This window comes from Rhinatrema bivittatum, chromosome 1, assembly GCF_901001135.1.
Source record: "Rhinatrema bivittatum chromosome 1, aRhiBiv1.1, whole genome shotgun sequence".
Taxonomy (NCBI): domain Eukaryota; kingdom Metazoa; phylum Chordata; class Amphibia; order Gymnophiona; family Rhinatrematidae; genus Rhinatrema; species Rhinatrema bivittatum.
Window position 1 is genome coordinate 753,871,728 of NC_042615.1, and position 21,164 is coordinate 753,892,891.

Below are 21,164 nucleotides of genomic sequence, written 5' to 3' on the forward strand. Positions count from 1 at the left end.
CACACAGGCTACCTGATCCCATGTTCTATCTTACATATATAGGCTTCTCACTCCCATGTTATCTCTTACAGACATGCACACACCCAGGTTTCTCACTCCCATGCTCACTCTCTTCACATGCACAGGCTTCTCATTCCCATAATCACTTTTTCTCTCACACACACACCAGTCACCTCACCAACCAGTCTCTCTCATATGCATACACACACAGATTTATTTATTTATTTTTATATACCGGTGTTCGATTTTACACATCACATCGGTTTATATTCCAACAAAAAATGCGGGAAATCAAGCGTTTCCTTTGTCAATACATTGAACAATAATAAACATGGAAATTGTTAACAAGGGAGATAAAAACATGGGAAAGGTTAACACTAAGGGTTGCACGAAGGGGTGCACAAAGGAGAGTGCCTGCTCCCATTCTGTCTATCACATATACAGGCTTCTCACTTCCATGCTTTCATTCACACACATTGCCACACACCAGGCTTCTTACTCCCATGCTCTCTCACATACACAGGTTTGTCACTTCCATGCTTTCGCTTTCTCTCACATACCAGTCACCTCCCTGACCAATCTCTTACTCTCTCACACACACACACACACACTCCAGTCATCTCTCTGACCAGTCACTTTCATTGTCTCTCACATATACATACCTCTCAATCACACACATGCTGTCTCTCACACACTTACATACAGGCTGTCAATCGCACCCATTTTCTCACTTACAGGCTGGCTAGTTCTCTCTCCATCTCTCACTTCCTGCCTCCCCCCGAGAGAACAAATGGTAGCTGCAGGAGCCTCCTCATCCAGCTCCCGCAGGCCAGGAAAGAAGAATCCCATCAGCCATGGGAGGCTAATGCTGCTGTCTCTTTTGCTGATTTTTGGCTGCTTCAGATTTTGCTCTTGGCCCATGCTACTGTTAGAGGGCCACTGCTGCCACTGCTACTTTTCCATGCAGCATGGCTCTTTCTTTTTCCCGTGCACCCCACTGCATATCACTTCCTGTTCTGGGCCACAGGGGCAGCTGCGGGAAGAAGAAAAGCCCAGCCGCAGTTGCCAGTCTCCACTAACACTGCTGCCATTCCCATCCGTGCTTGAACGTGCTTATAGCCTGGCCAGCAACAGCTGTGGTGGAAGATCGTCTGCCTCTTGCTTGGTGAAGGAAGAGGAGGGAAGAGCAGCGGGAGACCGGTAGCACATGGCACACTGGTGGAGAATCGCTGGTCTACACTAAGGAAAACAAAATTATCAGGTAAGTAATTTCTCCAATATAAGGAAAATAGAGAAAAACTAGCAGTGTATTCTGGAACTCAGCACATTGTCAGTTGCCAGATGCTGTTTTGAAATCTTCCCCCCCTCTCACATTTTTCTGATAAGCTGGCAAAGAGACTGTCGATTTAATGTCCATGGAGAGTCAACTACCTTGCTTAAGCTCTGGAAGAGGCTGATGGGCTCCTGAGTTTGCCCATGTACATGGAAGCTCCTATGCATGCTGAGGGAAAACCTTGTACCAAGCTCTGAGAGCTGGACCTGTGTTGGCGCAGTTGGATGATATCACCCACACATTATGGCTGATTCAGCCTGTTGTCTAGGGAGAACTCTGTTGACTTGCTTTCATCTTAACCTCACCTTCTTGAAAGCTTTCTTTGTTGTTCTGGTAGCAGAACATTGTCAGGCCGTTCACCCAGAGATGACTAGTATGTATGCAGATTGTTACAGTGTGAAGTCTGCTGGGATTCTCTTCCGAATGAAATTCAGCTATTTTTTCTGGTATTCTTATTGCTATCATCCCAACAGATACTCAGAAGGTGGCAGTCGAGCAAACCATTATGTCAGCAGTGAAGCCCTTTAAGAAAATGTGTATGCAGACTAGTTTATTTTAGCAGCAAACAGGCAGGCAGACACAGCACATTTACAGTTTCACTCTGCATTTCAACATTAGCCACTGCTGGGTTCTTACGCAAGCATATCAGTGTATACTGGTTTATGAATAGATACATTGAAAGTTTGCTTACTTAAGTGTTTTTCCATCCTTGACTGTTAATATAAGTGTAGACTCTGAATTCTGCTGGCATTCTGGTTGAAATGTGCTAACTGTAATCTTTTAAGCCATCTGGAATCAATAAATTACCATGAAGACAAAATACCACATCATATTTGAGCTCAGCTTCCTAGTTCCCCCTTTCCCCTCTTTGTGGGGGACAGAAAGGGAGGTACATCTACATAGGTGTCTAGATATACTAATGTATAAATATGTCTGCTACTGTGCCTCCATAAGCATCTGATAATGGCCAAAAACATTGACTACAGCTGAAGGCTGTCATCCCTGCCTAGGCTGTCCTACAAAATAGTTTCCTGAGTAATTATTTTAAATTATGTTTAGACCATGGACTCACAAAAAGGTCGTAGCTGTTTGCAAATATAAAAGAAGTCAATTGCTTAAATAATTAAACACAGTAACGCAATCAGTCAAAACTATGTGGTGTAATAGCTGTATGGAAACGAATAGAGTGTTTTCTGCATTTGGATCCTTTTCAGAGTTTCTTATTTAATATTACATCATTTTATCATTGTTGAGGTATAATTGTTGCCCTGTGTTTCAGTCTCTGATCTCCTGACATTTTGGAATATTCTTTGTTTCCCTTTCAGAGTGGTACTGGGAATGTCTCCTGCGGCCGTGGTGCTATCGATTACTTGCTGTGGTTCTGGCTCTCTTCTCAGTGGTCGTCGTATGGTCAGAATGCACTTTCTTCAGCACCAGACCTGTCCTCTCACTCTTTGCTGTCTTCATACAGCAGGCAGAAAAAACCTACAACTACATCTACATTGAGGTCAGTAGAGGAGGCTGGCTTTAATTTTATTTATTTATTTATTTAAAGTGTTTTCTATACCGGCATTCATGATACAATCACATCATGCCGGTTTACAGATAACAGGGGGTGTGAAAAAAGAAACAGAACATTGAACATGTGCATAGAACTGTAAAAATTACATTACAACAAGGTATATCTAACTTGGGGAATATTACTTTCTCCTCAAAAATTTTTTTGGCAACTTAGCTTTTTTTTTTTTTTTTTAACCATCATGCATATTGTACTTGAATCTGGATGTAGTATTTTGTTCCCCTACCCATCCCCACGGTTTTAAGAGTTGCTCAACTTACAAAGAATTTTCATAATGTTTACAAAGACCTATCTGGTCATTCAGTACAAAATACAATGCAGCCCGCAAGATTAATGAGCAACAAGTCCCAACCCATGTGTCCATTTCTAATGCCATATGCCTGTAGTTCATTAAACCTCCAAAGGAGGCCAAATTTCCCAGCTTGTATTGGAAAACTAGGTTTTCCTCTATAAAAACATAAGAATGCCTCACCCTTGCCCCATGTTGATTCTTAGTTCAGAGAGCTCTCCCTGCAACTGGAGGCAAGTCTTTCCATGGAGAACAAATTCAATATCTACTGGAATCAACACTCCACGTATGGGGAAGCACCAGGAACCAGCCAGTGCTTACTTTGCCGCTGTTAATAGGCATGAGATCAGTGAAGCTACTCACCTTCTTAGAAGTGCTTTGACAGATTCTCCATCTGACACAACCAACCTACCACTTCCCTATATTACAAGAGTGGCCAACTACGGTCCTCGAGAGCACCAACAGGCCAGCTCTGTTTATTGATGTCCATTTTTTACATTGCTTTCCATTTTGAAAGCCAGTCACATATCCCTTTATGTTACAAGCATGCCAAATGAGTATCCTTGGAGCGGCACATTCATATGTGGTAAAGTAAATTTGTGCATTCGAGGATGCTACTTCTAACAAGATTCGACAGAATTTTCCTCAAGTTATATGTGAGAGAGCTATTAGGCAGGGCTTTATAAACATGTTATTAAATATGCTAGTGAGAGCAATATTTGTAAACCTTTGCTAAATAAAATGAACCACATCAAGTTGTTGAAAGTTGTGGTTCCAGTTTTCTTTTAAGTCAACTGAACAACCATTTAATCGTGTGCTATCTTGATTAACAGGAGCAAGTTAATTAGGCAAGTCTGGATGGCAGCCAAGAAATTGCATCCTGTTGGAAGCAGGAGGAAACTCTGGCTGTTTCTTCACAATATATGTTTTTGGAATGCCTGTTATAAAGTACTTAACAGCATTGTTTGGACAGAGGATTTCAACCTTTCAGTCTGCATGGGCTTCATTTGAGACTTGGAGTAATAATAATTTGCAAAAGACAACTTATTATCGATTTATTTTATATAGGGACGCCTGTGACTGTCTTGTTGGGGAAGAGAATGGGTAAAACTTGGAAAATTGTTGAATGATTGCTTGAAGGTATTGGTATATGTTGCTTTGTATGTTTCAATCAATATGATTTGTATTTACCATTGCTGCTTTGGAACTGAATTAAAAACTTTAATGAAAAGAAAAAAACCTAAGTGAGCTATCTAAACGTCATGAATTATACAAAGCATGCTTACCCTTTTACCTTTACTGTTGGAATTGGACATGAGAAGGACAATTCCCAGCAGCAGTTTCCCTGAGTAAATACTAATCTGTCAGGGTAGTTTGGCTGGCTGAAAATTGGCCACACCTTGCCTAGGTAAAAGTGTGCAATGGAGCTCAGCAACGAGCATTGGGTTTGCCACAGTTTGCAGGGGCCCGGTGGGAGGGAAATAATCTATCTGCATTACGTTTTCAGATCTATAGAAACATAGAAATGACGGCAGAAGAAGACCAAATGGCTCATCCAATCTGCCCAGCAAGCTTTCACAGTTATTTTTCTCATTCTTATCTGACTGCTGAGGTCAGGGCCCTTATTGGTAACTTTTTGTTTCTAATTTCCTTCCACCCCTGCCATTGATGTAGAGAGCAGTGCTAGAGCTGCATAAAAATGAAATATCTAGCTTAATTAGTTAGGGGTAGTAGCCGCCGCAATAAGCAAGCTACTCCCACGCTTGTTTGTTTACCCAGCCTGTGCAATTTAGTCCTTGTTGGTTGTCTTAATATAAATCATCTTTTCTTCATTCCCCCTGCTGTTGAAGCAGTGAGCTGCCCTGTATATGTATTCAAAGTGAAGTATCAGGCTTAATTGGTTTGGGGTAGTAACTGCAGCAATAAGCAAGCTACTCCCACGCTTATTTGTGAATGCAAATCCTTTGCCCACATTTCCTCTTGCCGTTGAAGCATAGAGCAATGTTGGAGTCGCATTAACCGTGTGTATGTTTATTGAATAAGGGTATTAATCACCAGGTAGTAGCTGTCATTCCCACAAGCCACCCCCATGCCTCTTTTTTCTTCATTCACATCCTCAAGACTTTATGGATCCACAGTGTTGTTAATTTATTTATTTTTTTGAAAATGTTTATGTACCGCCTTTACAAACAGTTTAGTCAAAATGGTGTACAATATAATTGGAAAAAAAAACATAGAAATATAAAATAATAAATAAAAAGCAATATTAAAAGTTACAAAAATATATAAGAATATAAAATAAAAATTAAGGAAAAAATAATCAATAGTTATAAATAATAATTCTACATAAAAGAAATAGTGTGCCATATGAATAATTGTTTGATTATTTAGAGGGTGAATCTTTAAATGCGATTTGAAAGAAATATGTTTTTAGAGATTTTTTGCATTGTTTTGAGTTTGAAATAGATCTTAATGAATCTGGTAAAGCGTTCCAAAGAGTTGGGCCTGATATAGAGAGAGCTCTTTTCCTGGTGATATCAAGATGAGCTAGTCTAGGTGATGGTATATCTAAAAGATTTTTGTTCATTGATCTTAAGTGTCTGGATGGTTCATATATACGAAGAAGTGAACACAGAGTAGTAGAGTTAGAATTATGAATAAGAGAGTGAACAATAGTTAAAATTTTAAACTGTATTCTATATTTAATCTGTAACCAATGTAAGGACTGAAGTATGGGGGTAATATGACTTTTTTAATGAAGAACCTGATAAAATACGTGCAGCTGCGTTCTGAACTAATTGATGTGTTTATCCCATGCCCCTTTGAAATCCTTCACAGTTTTAGTCTTCACCACTTCCTCCAGGCATCCACTACCCTCTCCGTGAAGAAATACTTCCTGACATTGGTTCTGAGTCTTCCTCCCTGGAGTTTTAAATCGTGACCTCTGGTTCTGATTTTTTTGCAATGGAAAAGGTTTGTTGTTGACTTTGGATCATTAAAACCTTTCAAGTATCTGAAGGTCTGTATCATATCACCCCTGCTCCTCCTTTCCTCCAGGGTATACATATTTAGATTCTTCAATCTCTCCTCATAAGGCATTCGATGAAGACCATACACTTTTTTTGGTTGCCCTTCACTGGACCGCCTCCATCCTGTCTCTGTCCCTTCGCAGATATGGTCTCCAGAACTGAGCACAGTACTCCAGGTGAGGCCTCACAAGGACCTGTACAAGGGGATAATCACTTCCCTTTTCTTACTTGATATTCCTCTCTATGCAGCCCAGCATTCTTCTGGCTTTAGCTATTGCCTTGTCACATTGTTTCCCCGACTTCAGATAGTTAGACACTATCACCCCAAGGTCTCTCTCCTGCTCCATGCACATCATCCCTTCACCCCCCATCGAATACATTTCTTTTGGATTTCCATACCCCATATGCATGACTCTGCACTTCTTGGCATTGAATTTCAGCTGCCATATCTTCGACCAATCTTCCAGCTTCCTTAAATCTCGTCTCATTCTCTCCACTCCTTCCAGCGTGTTCACTCTGTTTCAGATCTTAGTATCATCTGCAAATAGACAAACCTTACCTTCTATCCCGTCCGTGATGTCGCTCATGAAGATATTGAACAGGCCCAGTCTCAACACTGACCCTTGTGGCACTCCGCTCATCATCGCTCTCTCTTCAGAGTAAGTTCCATTTACCATCACACATTGTCTTCTTTCCTTCAACCAGTTTGCTATCCAGGCCACCTCCTTGGCACTCACTTCCAAACTTCTCGTTTTATTCATTAGCCTCCTGTGCGGGATCGTATCAAAAGCTTTGCTAAAATCCAAGTAGATGACATCGAGCGCTCTTCCTTGATCCAATTCCTTAGACACTCAGTCAAAAAAGTCTATCAGATTCGTCTGACAGGACCTTCCCTTGGTGAAACCATGCTGCCTCTTGTCCAGCAATTCTGCTGCTTGTAGATAGTTCACTATTCTTTCCTTCAGCAGCAACTCCAATACTTTTCCCACCACCGAGGTGAGGCTAACCGGCCTGTAGTTTCCAGCCTCCTCTCTGCTCCCACTCTTGTGAAGAGGGACCACTGCCGCTCTTCTCCAATCACTCGGCACCACTCCCGTTTCCAGGGATCTATTGAACAGGTCACTCAGCGGAGCCGCCAGCACATCTCTGAGCTCTTTCAGTATCCTGGGATGAACCTCATCAGGCCCCATGGCTTTGTCCACTTTCAGTTTTCCTAGTTTTTCCCATACATTCTCTTCTGTAAACGGAGTTTCATCCATTCCACTCCCCTCCAGTTTCTTGTTAACTAGCGTCTGTTCTTCTCCGGGGTCTTCTTTAGTGAACACCGAATTGAAGTATTTTTGTAATATTTCTGCCATTTCTTCATCTGTCTCCACCCATTGATCCTTTTCACCTTTCACTTTCACTATACCACTCTGGACTTTTCTCTTTTCACTGATGTATCTGAAAAATGTTTTGTCACCTTGCTTTACCTCTTTGGCAATCCTTTCTTCCTCTTGACTTTTCACTTTCTTGATTACTTTCATCTCCCTCAGTTTTACCAGATATTCTTCCTTGTGATTCTCCCTTTGGGATCTTTTATATTTCTTAAACGCTGTTCTTTTAACTTTTATCAGCCACCTCCTTTGTGAACCAGATAGGTTTCATTCTTTTCTTGCTTTTCTTTACTTTTCTAACATATATATTAGTCGCTTCAGTAATTGCTCCTTTTAGTTTGGCCCATTGTTGTTCCACATCTCTCGTTTTCTCCCATCCTTCTAGTTCTTCCTTCAGGTACTTCCCCATTTCAACAAAGTCCGTGTTTTTGAAACACAAAACCCTGGTCTTCGTGCGACTTCTCCATATCGTATTAGTAATATGAAACCATACCGTTTGATCACTGGTGCTGAGGTATGCACCCATCCGGACATTAGAGACATTATCTCCATTAGTGAGCTCCCTCCTTCATAAGCTCCATTACCATTTGTTTGAACAGAGCCACTTGCAGGGCATCCACTATCTCTCTACTACTGTTAGATTCCGCAGAAGGGATTCTCCAGTTTACATCCAATAGATTAAAATCTCCAGCAGTCACCACTTCTCCCTTCTTATTCATCTTTTGGATGTCTTCAATCAGATCTCTGTCTAGTACTTCCATTTGATTTGGAGGCCTGTAAACCACGCCAATAAAAATAGATGTCCCATCATCTCTTTTTGAGGACGGCCCATAAAGCTGCTTCTTTGCCCCGTCTTCCCTGCAGCTCAGATGCTTGGATATTGTTTTTGAAATAGCCCAAAACAAATCCTTCATGTTACATGTGTGACTTCTCTTAAATGGGATTCCTCAATTCTCAAAAATAGAGTATGATAATTCAACCGTTATGAAGCAAAAAATATTTGTGGAAGGAGAGGAACGTTTCATATGCAATAATCATAAATCCCCAACAGGGTGATATTGACTGTCAATCTAATCATCAACGAACCTCTTCCAACCAAAGTGTGTAGTCAATGTGCAAACGTTTTTTCAAAAATAAATTTTTTTGTGTATATCCTTTAAAACATTGATCGTTTCACTTATTTATAAAGGTGAAGTGAATCACTCCAAAATTCCAAGTATTTTTTTTAAATTATTTTTTCAAATAAACACTCCTCGCAGCCTGGTAACTGATCCCAATAAAGGGTATAAAGCAGTGTTTTAAAGACAACCTAGATCGGCATGCTGGACGGACTCTAATGGCTTAAACAAATTATTAAATTATTTTTTCAAATAAACACTCCTCGCAGCCTGGTAACTGATCCCAATAAAGGGTATAAAGCAGTGTTTTAAAGACAACCTAGATCGGCATGCTGGACGGACTCTAATGGCACAACCACCAGATAAGTCGGGATGTTGCATGAGCTTTTGTTTAAGCCATTAGAGTCCGTCCAGCATGCCGATCTAGGTTGTCTTTAAAACACTGCTTTATACCCTTTATTGGGATCAGTTACCAGGCTGCGAGGAGTGTTTATTTGAAAAAATAATTTAAAAAAAATACTTGGAATTTTGGAGTGATTCACTTCACCTTTATAAATAAGTGAAACGATCAATGTTTTAAAGGATATACACAAAAAAATTTATTTTTGAAAAAACGTTTGCACATTGACTACACACTTTGGTTGGAGGAGGTTCGTTGATGATTAGATTGACAGTCAATATCACCCTGTTGGGGATTTATGATTATTGCATATGAAACGTTCCTCTCCTTCCACAAATATTTTTTGCTTCATAACGGTTGAATTATCATACTCTATTTTTGAGAATTGAGGAATCCCATTTAAGAGAAGTCACACATGTAACATGAAGGATTTGTTTTGGGCTATTTCATGATTATTGTAATAATCCTTCTCAACTTGATTTGGTGCTCATTGATTTATATTTTGGATATTGTTTTTGACATAAAGAGCCACTCCTCCCCCTTTTCTGTCCTTTCTTAAGTTATATCCCGGTATGGTAGTATCCCAATCATGTGAATCCATGAACTACGTCTCCGTGACAGCAACAGTGTCCAAGTCCACCTCCACCATTAGGGCTTGCAGGTCTGGGATTTTATTGCCCAAACTACGAGCATTTGTGCACATAGCTTTCCAGCTGTTCTGATACAGGTTAATATTTTTCTTGGACTCTCTGTGTGACTTATTTAGCTGACTTTTGTTATCCACTTTGCCTTTTTTTTTTATTGCATTTGTATTTGTATTTTGGGGGTGACATTCTAATGTCCTACTGTCACTGACTGTTTGAATAGCATTTCTGCTGGCTGATGATCCTGAGAGGCTTTTAACTGTAGTGTTTCCGTCGCTGAGAGTTCCCAGATTAGTGCCTCTGATGACAGTCACCCAGCATAGTGAGCTTTTTCTTTTGGTTACTGATTGTATTATGGAATTTCTGTATGTATTGGGTTTCTTCTTTCTTTTCAGATAACACTTCAATCTCTTTCTCAAGAACTTCTTCAGTATTTAATACAGAGAAGGCATTTTGTATTTGTGTCACTTGATACAGCACGTGTCTCCGCATAACAGGTCTAATTCTACCAGAGCCCACTGTAATCCCATTGTTTTATGAGTTCCTTAATGCCCTGTGTGAGGGGGGGGGGGGGAGCTTGTGGGCTGCACAGCTGTCAAGAATGTGGGTCACAGGTCTTATCCTACCTGAGCCCACTGTTAACCCCTTTTTCCTTGACTTTTGGTTTTTCTGTGGTAATGGGGAATTAATTCCTGAATAATGTAAAGTGGGTGAAACTTTCTTTATTGCGTCTAATTCAGCTTTAACTTTAGCCAGCTCCTTTTCCAAGGAAGAGAGTTCTGAGCAAATGGGGCAAGCCCTAAGTTTCCAGATGATTTCCCTCAGAATAAAGGCTCCACAATAGTTACATTGGATAGTCCTCATTTTGGTAAATTTATTTGATGGATAACACCTAAGGAAATACCAATGTACTAATTTATCTTGTTGCCAATTATGTATTTAGGCAGACTATATCAGAAAAACAAACCTAGGGGTGGGTGGGCAGAGTGGGAGGGTGGGAGGGAGTTAAACAGTTAATCCTTGGTCAAGGTTGTTCTCAGGTCTCTTAAGTTAAACTTTTACTTTGCTGGACACAAGAAGCTTTAGTGCTTCCTGTCTCCTGGCTAAGCACAGCCCAAAGGATCAGATTGACCCCTGGGACAAAATAGCTCACTTTCAGGTTTCAGTATCAAATCTGCCCCTTACTAACAGAACAAAGCACAAACTTTGGCAAATAGAAAGCTCTATTACCTTAAAGCACAGGTAAATAAAATAAAATTGCACTTAGGTTCAGCAGAGGTTCTGGTTCCTGCATTTCCCGTGGAAAAACCAGGGGCAAATGTCTGCAGTTACTTGATTCCCTGGGGCAGTTTTGTTTTTTTTAAAGGGAATGTATGCACATATTTTCCCTCTGAAAATTGATAGTGTGCTCACAAACATTGATTGCATCAGTGCAAGCAGTTTGAGAAAACTCCCCTGAAGTGTTAAGTTTCTTAATGTCTTTGGATTTTTTTTTCATTACTATTTTATTTAAAATATTTATTACTCACCCTGACATAGTTCTTTGGATAAATATCTGTCCTTGAAGTTGTGGAGCTACCGGCTTTTCCTAATTTGACAGCCGATACTCAGATGGCAAGGGAGCTTCACTTATTGCAATGGTGTCAAATTCTTTTGCGATATCTCGAGGTGACAAATGCTTTTCGGAGATCGGGTCATCTGTTTGTCCTGATCAGTGGTGCTAGGAAGGGTAATAAGGCTTCCCAGGGTACTATCGCGTGATGGTTGAAGGAGATGATAGCTTCGGCTTACATCTGTGAGAGCCAGCCAGTGCCAGAGGGGTTGAGAGCGCATTCCACTGGAGCGCAGGCAACCTTGCGGGCAGATTGTCAACTGCTCTCACCATAGGAGATTTGTCATGCGGTGATGTGGTCTTCACACTTTTACCAAAACATCATTTAGATGTGTGGGCCCCAGAAGGAGAAACATTTGGGGAGAGTGTGTTGCGCATGCAGGTCTTTCGAGTTCCCGCCCAGAATAGAGGGGCTTGAGAACATCCCACTTGTCTGGACTGATCCAGGGTACCAACAGGATAGGAAAATTGGTTCTTGCCTGCTAATTTTCGTTTCTGAAGTACCACGGATCAGTCCAGAGACCTGTCCCAATCTGTCAAAAGACTTCCTCACTTCTGGATATGGCTGAGCTGCAGAGCTGACTAGATATACTCAGATTAATGACAAATGTACTTAGTTTGGTATTGTTTTGTGTTAAATCAAGGGGCCTGGTTTGCAGGAACCTCCAACTTTGTTTCTGTTTGCCCAAGGTTTATTGGGGTTTGTTAAGGTAGACATCTTGGCTTGAGTTCAGGTCAGTACTGTGGGACTGCAGGTAGCGTACTCTGTTACGTAGCAGTACTTCAAAGTTTTGTTCTCTGCCTCCATCTGCTGGTAGGGATGCATAAACCCACTTGTCTGGATTGATTCGTGGTACCTCAGGAATGAAAATTAGATAAGAACCAATTTTCCTTTGGCGTGCAGTAAGATGTGCTTTCACATGATGCAACTCATGCTATTGGGAGATGCATTGGTAATGTTTGTGTATCGCTTCTTGAGTGAAATATGTGGTTATTGCTTAATTGTGGCTCTCCTTGTAATTTTAGCTCTAGTTATTGTAGTACTAGACTTGGTAACCCATTAGACTTTTTTCTTTCTGTCTAAAAGAATAACAAAAATTACAAAAGTTAACAGCTTTGGCTGGTATCTTTCTATAGCATAGCCCAGTCCTTCAGTTTTTTCTTGATTGTGAAAAGCTGAAAGGGACAGCTCATGGAACATGAATAAGCATGGTACCAGAAGCAAGAGAAGGTGAGCATTGAGGGCTCTATCCAAAATCTGTCATCTGCATGCTTCTGATTCAAGGAGATTTCAAAGGAAGGGAAATGGCTGGTGTAAATACACTTTATATTAAACACAGCAACCCAATTACAGGGGATCCAGCATGGTGACCACACACTTGGCACATTCAAAGCAAATACCTCTCTTTAGCTGAAATTGAGAATTTCCTAGCATGTAGCCAGATGGACTCAGAACAAGTGGGTATAGTGTGCTCGTGCTAGTAGTTGGAAACGGATCTGACGTCAGCACGGGTACATATACCCCCACAGGAAGTGCAGCAATTCAGTAATTTCCGTCTCCAAAGCAGTTTGGAGATACCTCACGCTCGCTGAGCGTTCTTCCAAATTCTAACGACTAAAATTCATAGACGACATCTCCTAAACAACGAGCCCTGCACTCCTGCGGTGATACCAGTCGGTCCCTCCCCCAGTTGAGTTTCCCGAGGTGACTTCCGTGGTCCCTCGGAGGTAAGTGCCTCGGTCCGGTGGCCGAATCGCGGCAGGGACCCAGCCCCCGAGCGCGAAGGGCTCGGGCGTGGCTTGGCCTCCGAGCGAGACGAGTTCGGGCGCGGCCTAGAGGCAGCCTCAGTCCCGGCGTGGACTTGGCCCCCGAGCGAGACGAGTTCGGGTGCGGCCTAGAAGACAGCGGGTGCACCTCCTCGAGCGCGGCGGTGAAGGTACTCACCCTCTCCCCCCGCAGCTGGAGACCGCCCGGGTTGCAGCCGGGAAGCGCCGAAGACAAGGTAAGGCGTATATATTTACTTGTTGGTCTCCGAGGATCCGAGGAGTAGCAGAGTGTGCCTCTGGGGCGGCCAGTCAAGAAGGTCGCCATTTTGTCTGCCTGTTCGCCATCGCCTTCTACCTGGAGCGTCCCGCCTATTGCTACGCGCACGGCGATAGGCGCCCGTTGCTACGCGCACGGCGATAGGCGCACATTCTTACGCGCACGGCGATAGGCACCCGTTCATAGATAGGCGCACGTTCGTTAGGCGCACGTTCGTTAGGCGCACGTTCGTTAGGCGCACGTTCATAGGCGCACATTGTTAGGCGCACGTTCCTAGACGCACATTGCTGAGTGCTGGTTTGCAGACGCCCGCCTTTCACGCACAGCGGAGACTCCTACTGAGTTCACCGGTGAAATGAAGCGTAAGAGAGCCCAGGCTTCGGCAGTGCCGGCACCTCCAGAATCAGGCATCAGTCTCTGCTCTTTATGCAACCTCAGGACCACACAGAATGAGGATGCAGACTCCCTATGTGCCCAATGTGAAGAGGCCCTGGGAGCCCCGGGCCAGGGCCGGTCACAGTCCAGCGTTCTTGCCGGTTCCTCAGGGAACACTCCGGAGCCAGCAAGCAGCGGGGAGCAGCCAGTGAACCAGGGAGGCCTGGTTCCCATGCGGCCAGATCTGGCTTCGATCTCCTGGGTGGAATTATTCAAAGGGATTCATGCCTTTGTCACAATGCAGTCTGCTCCCCGCCCGGGTCTGTACGTTCCAGATGACCCGGCCCCTGGACCCTCGCGGCCTAGGCGCGGCCACTCGCCACCTGATAGCCCCAATTATGGGGATTCAGACTGCCCGGAAGAAGAAGATGAGCCCCCCGAGGAGGGAGAGCTTCCCTCGGGGGTAGAGCCTTATCAGACTATGAGGCGCTTCTTTACCAGAGCGGATCTTCCAGGCCTGATCTCTCAATGCCTGTCGGAACTGGCTCTTCCGGGCCATGATGCCCCAGGGGAACCTAAAGTGAACCCCCTCTTGGAGGGCCTACGCCAAACTTCTCACCACTTTCCCCTCCTACAAGTGGCACAGCAGCTAATCGATCTGGAATGGGCCGCACCGGAGGCTCCATTCAAGGGGGGTCGGGCCTTGGCTGGCATGTACCCCTTAGCCCCGGCAACTAAGGACCTGTTGGTGTGCCCTCAGGTAGACGCCATAGTTAGCGCAATTGTGAAGCGCACCACCATTCCGGTGGAAGGAGGGACGGCCCTCAAGGATACACATGACCGGCGGATGGACGCCATCCTGAAGCAGGCCTTTGAGGTGGCAGCCATGTCCCTACGAATTGTGACTTGCTGCACTGTGGTGACGTGTTCCTGTTTATCTCAGGCTCGGAACAACACCTCGGGAGAAGAGATGGAATCAGCTCTCTCATTCCTCACTGACGCAGCCTCCGACCTCGTCCGTACGGCAGCCAAGGGAGTGTCATCCTCAGTGGCAGCCAGGAGGCAGCTCTGGCTACTTAACTGGTCGGCCGACTCCTCTTCCAAGACACGTCTCACGAGAATGCCCTTCGAGGGATCTCTCCTGTTCGGCAGCGACCTGGAGAAGCTGACCAATAAATGGGGCGCCTCTCCATTACCTCGTCTACCAGAAGACAGGCCACGCAGGAGGCAGCGCCCGTCTTCTAGACCATCCAGAGGTAGAACCTCTCAGCGCTTCAACCCTTACGGGACTCGCTACCACGCACCTCGGTCACAAGCCAGGAACCAGTCCTTTCGGCCTAAGCACAATAAGAGGGGAGCCGGCTCGGGTTCCGGCCCCGGCCGTACCCCACAATGACAGTCAGCCAGCCCAACCGGGGGTAGCAGCCATAGGGGGCAGGCTGACCCTCTTTTACCGCAGGTGGGCCGAGATTATCTCGGACCAGTGGGTCCTCGCCATCATCCGAGAAGGGTATTACCTGGACTTTCTTCGGCTCCCGCCAGACAAGTTTGTGGAATCTCCTTGTTCCGCCCTCAAGAGGATGGCGCTAGAGGTTACCTTACAGAGGCTTCTCTCCCTAAAAGCCATAATTCCAGTGCCTGCGGGGGAGATGAATTCTGGGCATTATTCCATTTATTTCATAGTGCCCAGGAAGGAGGGCACTTTCCGGCCCATCCTGGACCTCAAGTCAGTCAACCGCCACCTACGGGTACCCAGCTTTCGCATGGAAGCTCTGCGATCTGTCAAAAATTCAGTACAGCCAGGGGAATTTCTCACATCCCTAGATCTGTCAGAAGCCTACCTGCATATCCCAATCCATCGGGATCACCAGCGCTACTTACGCTTCAAAGTCTTGAACCAACACTTTCAGTTTCAGGCGTTACCCTTCGGGTTAGCCACAGCGCCGCGGATCTTTACCAAGTTCATAGTAGTGGTGGCGGCGGCCCTCAGGAAGGAGGGAATTCTCGTCCATCCCTACCTGGACGATTGGCTGATCAGGGCAAAGTCGCCAGAAGAGAGCCATCGGGCAACCAGCCGAGTGATTGCTCTTCTAGAGAGCCTAGGATGGGTAGTAAACTTGAGCAAGAGTTCCCTACAGCCGTCTCAGTCGAGGGAATACCTAGGAGTCCTATTCGACACTCAGGCAGAGTCAGCCTGACTCCCAAAAGAAGAGAAAAGCTCAAGAATCGTCTGCAGGCCCTGCTGCGCGCCACCCGGCCCACATCTTGGGGTTACCTGCAAGTCCTCGGCCTGATGGCATCCACTCTGGAGGTGATACCATGGGCACGGGCGCATATGAGACCATTACAACGCGCCCTCCTATCCCGGTGGAGCCCGCGATCACAGACTTACACCGTACACCTACCTCTACCAGCCAGGGTGCGGAATCAGCTACGATGGTGGCTGCAGCAAAGCCACATGAGTCGGGGGTCCCGAATATCCTCTCCGACCTGGACCCTGCTCACAAAAGACGCCAGCCTGAGCGGCTGGGGAGCACATTGCGAAGAACTCACTGCCCAAGGGCGGTGGAACAGAGAAGAGTCGGGATGGAACATCAACCGACTAGAGGCACGGGCAGTAAGGCTAGCGTGCCTGCGATTTGCCCACAGACTTCGACACAGAGCAGTCAGAGTGATGTCAGACAACGCCACCATGGTGGCATACATCAACCGACGGGGCGGAACCAGAAGCCAACAGGTATCCCTAGAAATAGCTCCCCTGATGACTTGGGCAGAAGCAAATCTCCAGGACATTTCCGCCGTCCACATCGCCGGGAAGGACAACACCGCGGTGGACTTCCTCAGCAGAGAAAACCTAAATCCAGGGGAATGGCAGCTGTCACCCACAGCATTCCAGATGATTGTGAATCGGTGGGGGACCCCGGGCATGGACCTACTAGCGGACAGGTCCAACGCTCAAGTACCCAGATATTTCAGCCGCAGGCGGGATCCTCAGTCCCAGGGGATCGATGCCCTGGTACAACCATGGCCCCAGGGGATCCTGCTATATGCTTTTCCTCCCTGGCCCCTGCTGGGCGCCATTATACACAACATTCAGCGGCACAGAGGCCTAGTTCTTCTAGTGGCCCCGGACTGGCCAAGAAGACCCTGGTACACAGACATGAGAAGATTACTGGCAGGACTACCCCTGCCTCCACACAGGGACCTGCTGCGACAAGGTCACATCCTCCACGAGGATCCGGCTCAATTCTCTCTTACGGTCTGGCCATTGAGAGGGCTAGACTGAAGACACGAGGATACTCAGGACCGGTAATAGATACACTCCTCTGAGCATGCAAGCTCTCCACATCGCTAACTTATATAAGGATCTGGAGAGTATTTGAAGCTTGGTGCGACGCTCATAGCACCAATCCACATGCCGCTAAGATTCCTATCATTTTGGACTTCCTGCAAGATGGTCTTCAGAAGGGTCTGTCCCTCAATTCCATCAAGGTTCAAGTGGCAGCGCTTTCCTGCTACGGTCCCCGGAGTGACGGCAACAGCATTGCCACACACCCAGACGTTTCTCGTTTCCTGAAAGGAGTCAAACACATTCGCACTGAAGTGGCCAGTGCCCCTGTGGAACCTCAACCTAGTTTTGGACTTTCTAGCGGGACACGCCTTCCGTCCACTTCGAGGCCTGTCCCTCCGTTTGTTAACCTTGAAGATGGTGTTCCTGCTGGCGGTTTGCTCAGCACGCCGCATCTCAGAGCTACAAGCACTGTCTTGCCGTGATCCGTTTCTCCGAATCACTCCAGAAGCCATCCATCTTTGCACGGTTCCTTCCTTCTTACCCAGAGTAGTCTCACACTTCCACCTCAACCAAACCATATCTTTACCTACCACAGAAGGTTTGAAGAAGTCAGAAGAAGGTCGAATTCTACGCCATCTCGACATCGGCAGACTACTGTCCAGATACCTGGAAGTGTCAGAAGCAGTACGAAAGACGGACCACCTGTTCGTTCTGCACAGCGGGAAGAAGCAAGGGGAAGCGGCCTCACGGGCAACAATCGCCCGCTGGGTCAAAGAAGTTATCAAGGCGGCCCACGTAGACGCGGGAAAACCACCACCTCTACAGGTCAAGGCTCACTCTACCAGAGCGCAAGCGGCCTCTTGGGCAGAAACTAGGATGCTGTCGCCTGCTGAGATCTGTAAGGCGGCGACATGGTCCTCCCTCCATACCTTCTCCAGATTCTACCGTCTGGATGTCCAGGCCAGGGAGGACACCGCATTCGCGAGGGCAATCCTGCACGGACCTCGGGCAGCCTCCCACCCAGTCCGTGAGTAGCTTTTGTACTTCCCACTTGTTCTGAGTCCATCTGGCTACACGCTAGGAAATGTTGAGATTACTTACCTGATAATCTCCTTTTCCTTAGTGTAGACAGATGGACTCAGCAGCCCGCCTGGCTGCCAACATGCATGGGGTTTTACCGACTCCAGGTAAGCCATGTTTTAATACATAGGGCATCCACCCTGCCGGGTGTCGACGCCTTCCGGTTGAGAATCCTGGCGGTCTCCAGCTACTATCAATCGGTCAGGGTAATCCTGTTTAATTAATCGATCGGTCAGTACTCATATATCCATAACAGCTTTGCAAGGAAGATTACTGAATTGCTGCACTTCCTGTGGGGGTATATGTACCTGTGCTGACGTCAGATCCGTCTCCAAATGTTAGCACGAGCACACTATACCCACTTGTTCTGAGTCCATCTGTCTACACTAAGGAAAAGGAGATTATCAGGTAAGTAATCTCAACATTCATGAGCCTGTTGTCTGTAGTATACACTGAGATGACTGCCTCCTTTTCCTGGCATATGCTATGAAGTGCAGTTTTCTATTTTCATTTTTAGCGTGAGCACATGGAAGTTTGTCTCATCTCTTTTTACTTTTGTCCCACTATAACCAAATATCCTGTAATTCCAAGACTATTGACATATTAAGGAGATATTCAGTGTAAATTGTTAATTGTTATTCTCTGGTTATGACCTTCTTGTTTTCTATCCTTCATTCTGCCTATTGGTTATCCCCGCGCCCAGTTACTCTCCCTGTTGAAATGTACTTTCCAACCTTGCAGTTATTATGTGAACCGGTATGATGTCCCCACAATTACCGGTATATAAAAGTTTTTTTAAATAAAATAAATAAATAAATAAATGCTAGGATGCAAGGTTGGCACAAGACTTATAACTCCAGATGGACAGGGAACTATCTAAAATGTATTGTTTTAAAGTTATTGAAAACTGTAAAATAAATGTCGCTTTTGTGGCTTGAGAATTTTTCATTCACAAAGCATTCACAAAGATGAAAGCATCTTTGATTTGTAATAGCTGGAAAACCAAGCAGGGCTTCTGTATAGGTAACAAAGCTAAGCCAGGCTACTTTAATAATCTTTCTTTGTACTGATTCTTGGTGCTAGCTCTGGTGGTAATTATATTTGCTCTTCTCCTAGGACAAGCCGAATGGTAGCCCTCACACATGGGTGACATCATCGGATGGAATCTGGTACAGAAATCTTATGCCCAGCGTGCCACTCTTCAATCTCTTCTTTTTTTGCGGAGCTGTTGTCTTGCAGTTCTGGAGTTGGTGTTTTTTCTTTTGGAAAACTTCATTCCTCTGTCGTTTTTTTTTTTTTTTTTTTTCCTGCGCCGGGTCCCTCTTCAACTTCTCCTCAGCTTTAGTTAGTCTTGTGGTGGTAAGTTTTTTTTCATTCAGTGCAGTCGATTACTGGTAGTGGAGTCCTTCAGGGTCCACCAGTCATTGACTGCTTGCCAGCTGTTTTTTCACCATGGCATCATCAGGTTTTCATCGGTGCTCCAGGTGACCCTAGACTTTTGCCCCTTTCTGATCCGCACAAAGTATGTATCCTATGCCAGGGGCATCGCACAATGTTCGGGGATGTAATTTCTGTGACAAGATGACCCACAAGCACCGGTGTGCCTGCCTGGACAAGATGGAGAAGCTGTTCGGATCGAAGAAGTCTAAGCCCTCAATACCAGCGTTCAACTCCGAAGGGCTGTGGTGAACAGATGGACACCGATCCCTCGGTGTCAGGGCCTCCACTGGGGCCATCATTGGTCTCCTCTTGCTCAAGGACTTCTGGATTGTCTCCTTCCTCCTCGGCTCCAGAGAAAGACCAGGCTGAGCACCATGGGGAAACCCTAGAAACATCACCACTGGTTTCTGTCCTTGCATGACTTCTGCTATGATGGCCCTGAAGCGACCCCGTGGCGAGGAGGTACTGCCCACCATTGATGCCGGGGTCTGAGATGTTCCTCACCAATTCCGGTGACGATCACAGATCTTCCTCTGGGCTCTGAGGGAGATCTTGTTATGCCTCCTTTTCCTCAGCCCGTCCTGACTTTGGCGGCCTTCGAGGAGGAGCTGGAATGCAGTGTGCACTTGGTTGTTTGAGCCCTGCAGGGCATTGAGCCGCTGGCCCTGCTGGTGCCTCCACCAGTGTTGGAGCCTGTGCCCTCCATATTTGTGCCACTGCTGGAGTGCCTCGATTCTCTTCTTGGTGTTCTCCCCACACAGCCAATGCCGGTGCCCAGAGTGCCATCGAAGCCCAGTCAGGCACCATTGTCTCCTCCTCTCGATGCCATCCCCATTGTGGGTTTGTCCAAGAGGAAGGTCCTTTGATGCCGGGGGCACCACCAAGGCCTTAAGTTCCCAGCGTTGCCTGATCTGGGTTCCGGGTCCTTTGGGGCCATCGATGCCCTCTGTGCCCAGGCTGCAGGACCTGGAAAGTGCCCCACCACCGGCGTCTCCAGGCAATCTTAGTGATAATGACGCCTCTTATGACCCGTGGGGGGATAATACCTCCGAGTCTTCCTCTGATGACTCCGGTGGCCTGCCCTTGGACCCATTTCCTCCGGAAGAACGGCGCTGGTCCCCGACTGAGGACTTGACCTTTGTTGGTTCGTGTGGGCAGTGGCAGAAGGTATTCCTTTCAGCTTCTGATGGAAGAGGATGCCAGACACAAGATGCTGGAGGTCCTCTAATTTGTGGATGTCCCAAAGGTGGTAGTGGCTGTTCCCATCCATGAGAGATTCAAGGAGTTGCTCCTTAGAATTTGGGACAACCCCATTTCCGTGTCTCTGGTCAATAAGAAGGCCGATGGGCTGTACTTGGTCCAGCACGCTACAAGTTTCAAGAAGCGTCAACTCCCACACCAGTCTGTTGTGGTGGGTCTGCCCTCAAGAGGGCCAAGCGTTCTTGCACCGTTGCCGCCTCCTCTCAGTGCCATACCCATCGTGGGTCTGTTCATGGAGGAAGGCCTTTTGATGCTTCTGTTCTGCGGCCAGCGTTGCCTGGTCCGGCTCCGGG

At 46.0% G+C, this 21,164-nt stretch overlaps 1 protein-coding gene across 2 annotated transcripts in view; it reads left to right on the forward strand.

Moving 5' to 3' along the window:
• The window catches only part of LMBRD2 (LMBR1 domain containing 2), a 145,143-nt gene that overhangs the window by 72,627 nt on the left and 51,352 nt on the right, over positions 1-21,164 (forward strand). For both annotated transcript variants that reach the window (XR_003852881.1, XM_029578833.1), the window contains one exon: positions 2,659-2,840. Coding sequence is in view for 1 of the 2 variants with exons in the window: in XM_029578833.1 (XP_029434693.1) it covers positions 2,659-2,840 (182 nt within the window). In the remaining variant the exon portion in view is untranslated. The remainder of the gene's footprint in view (positions 1-2,658; positions 2,841-21,164) is intronic.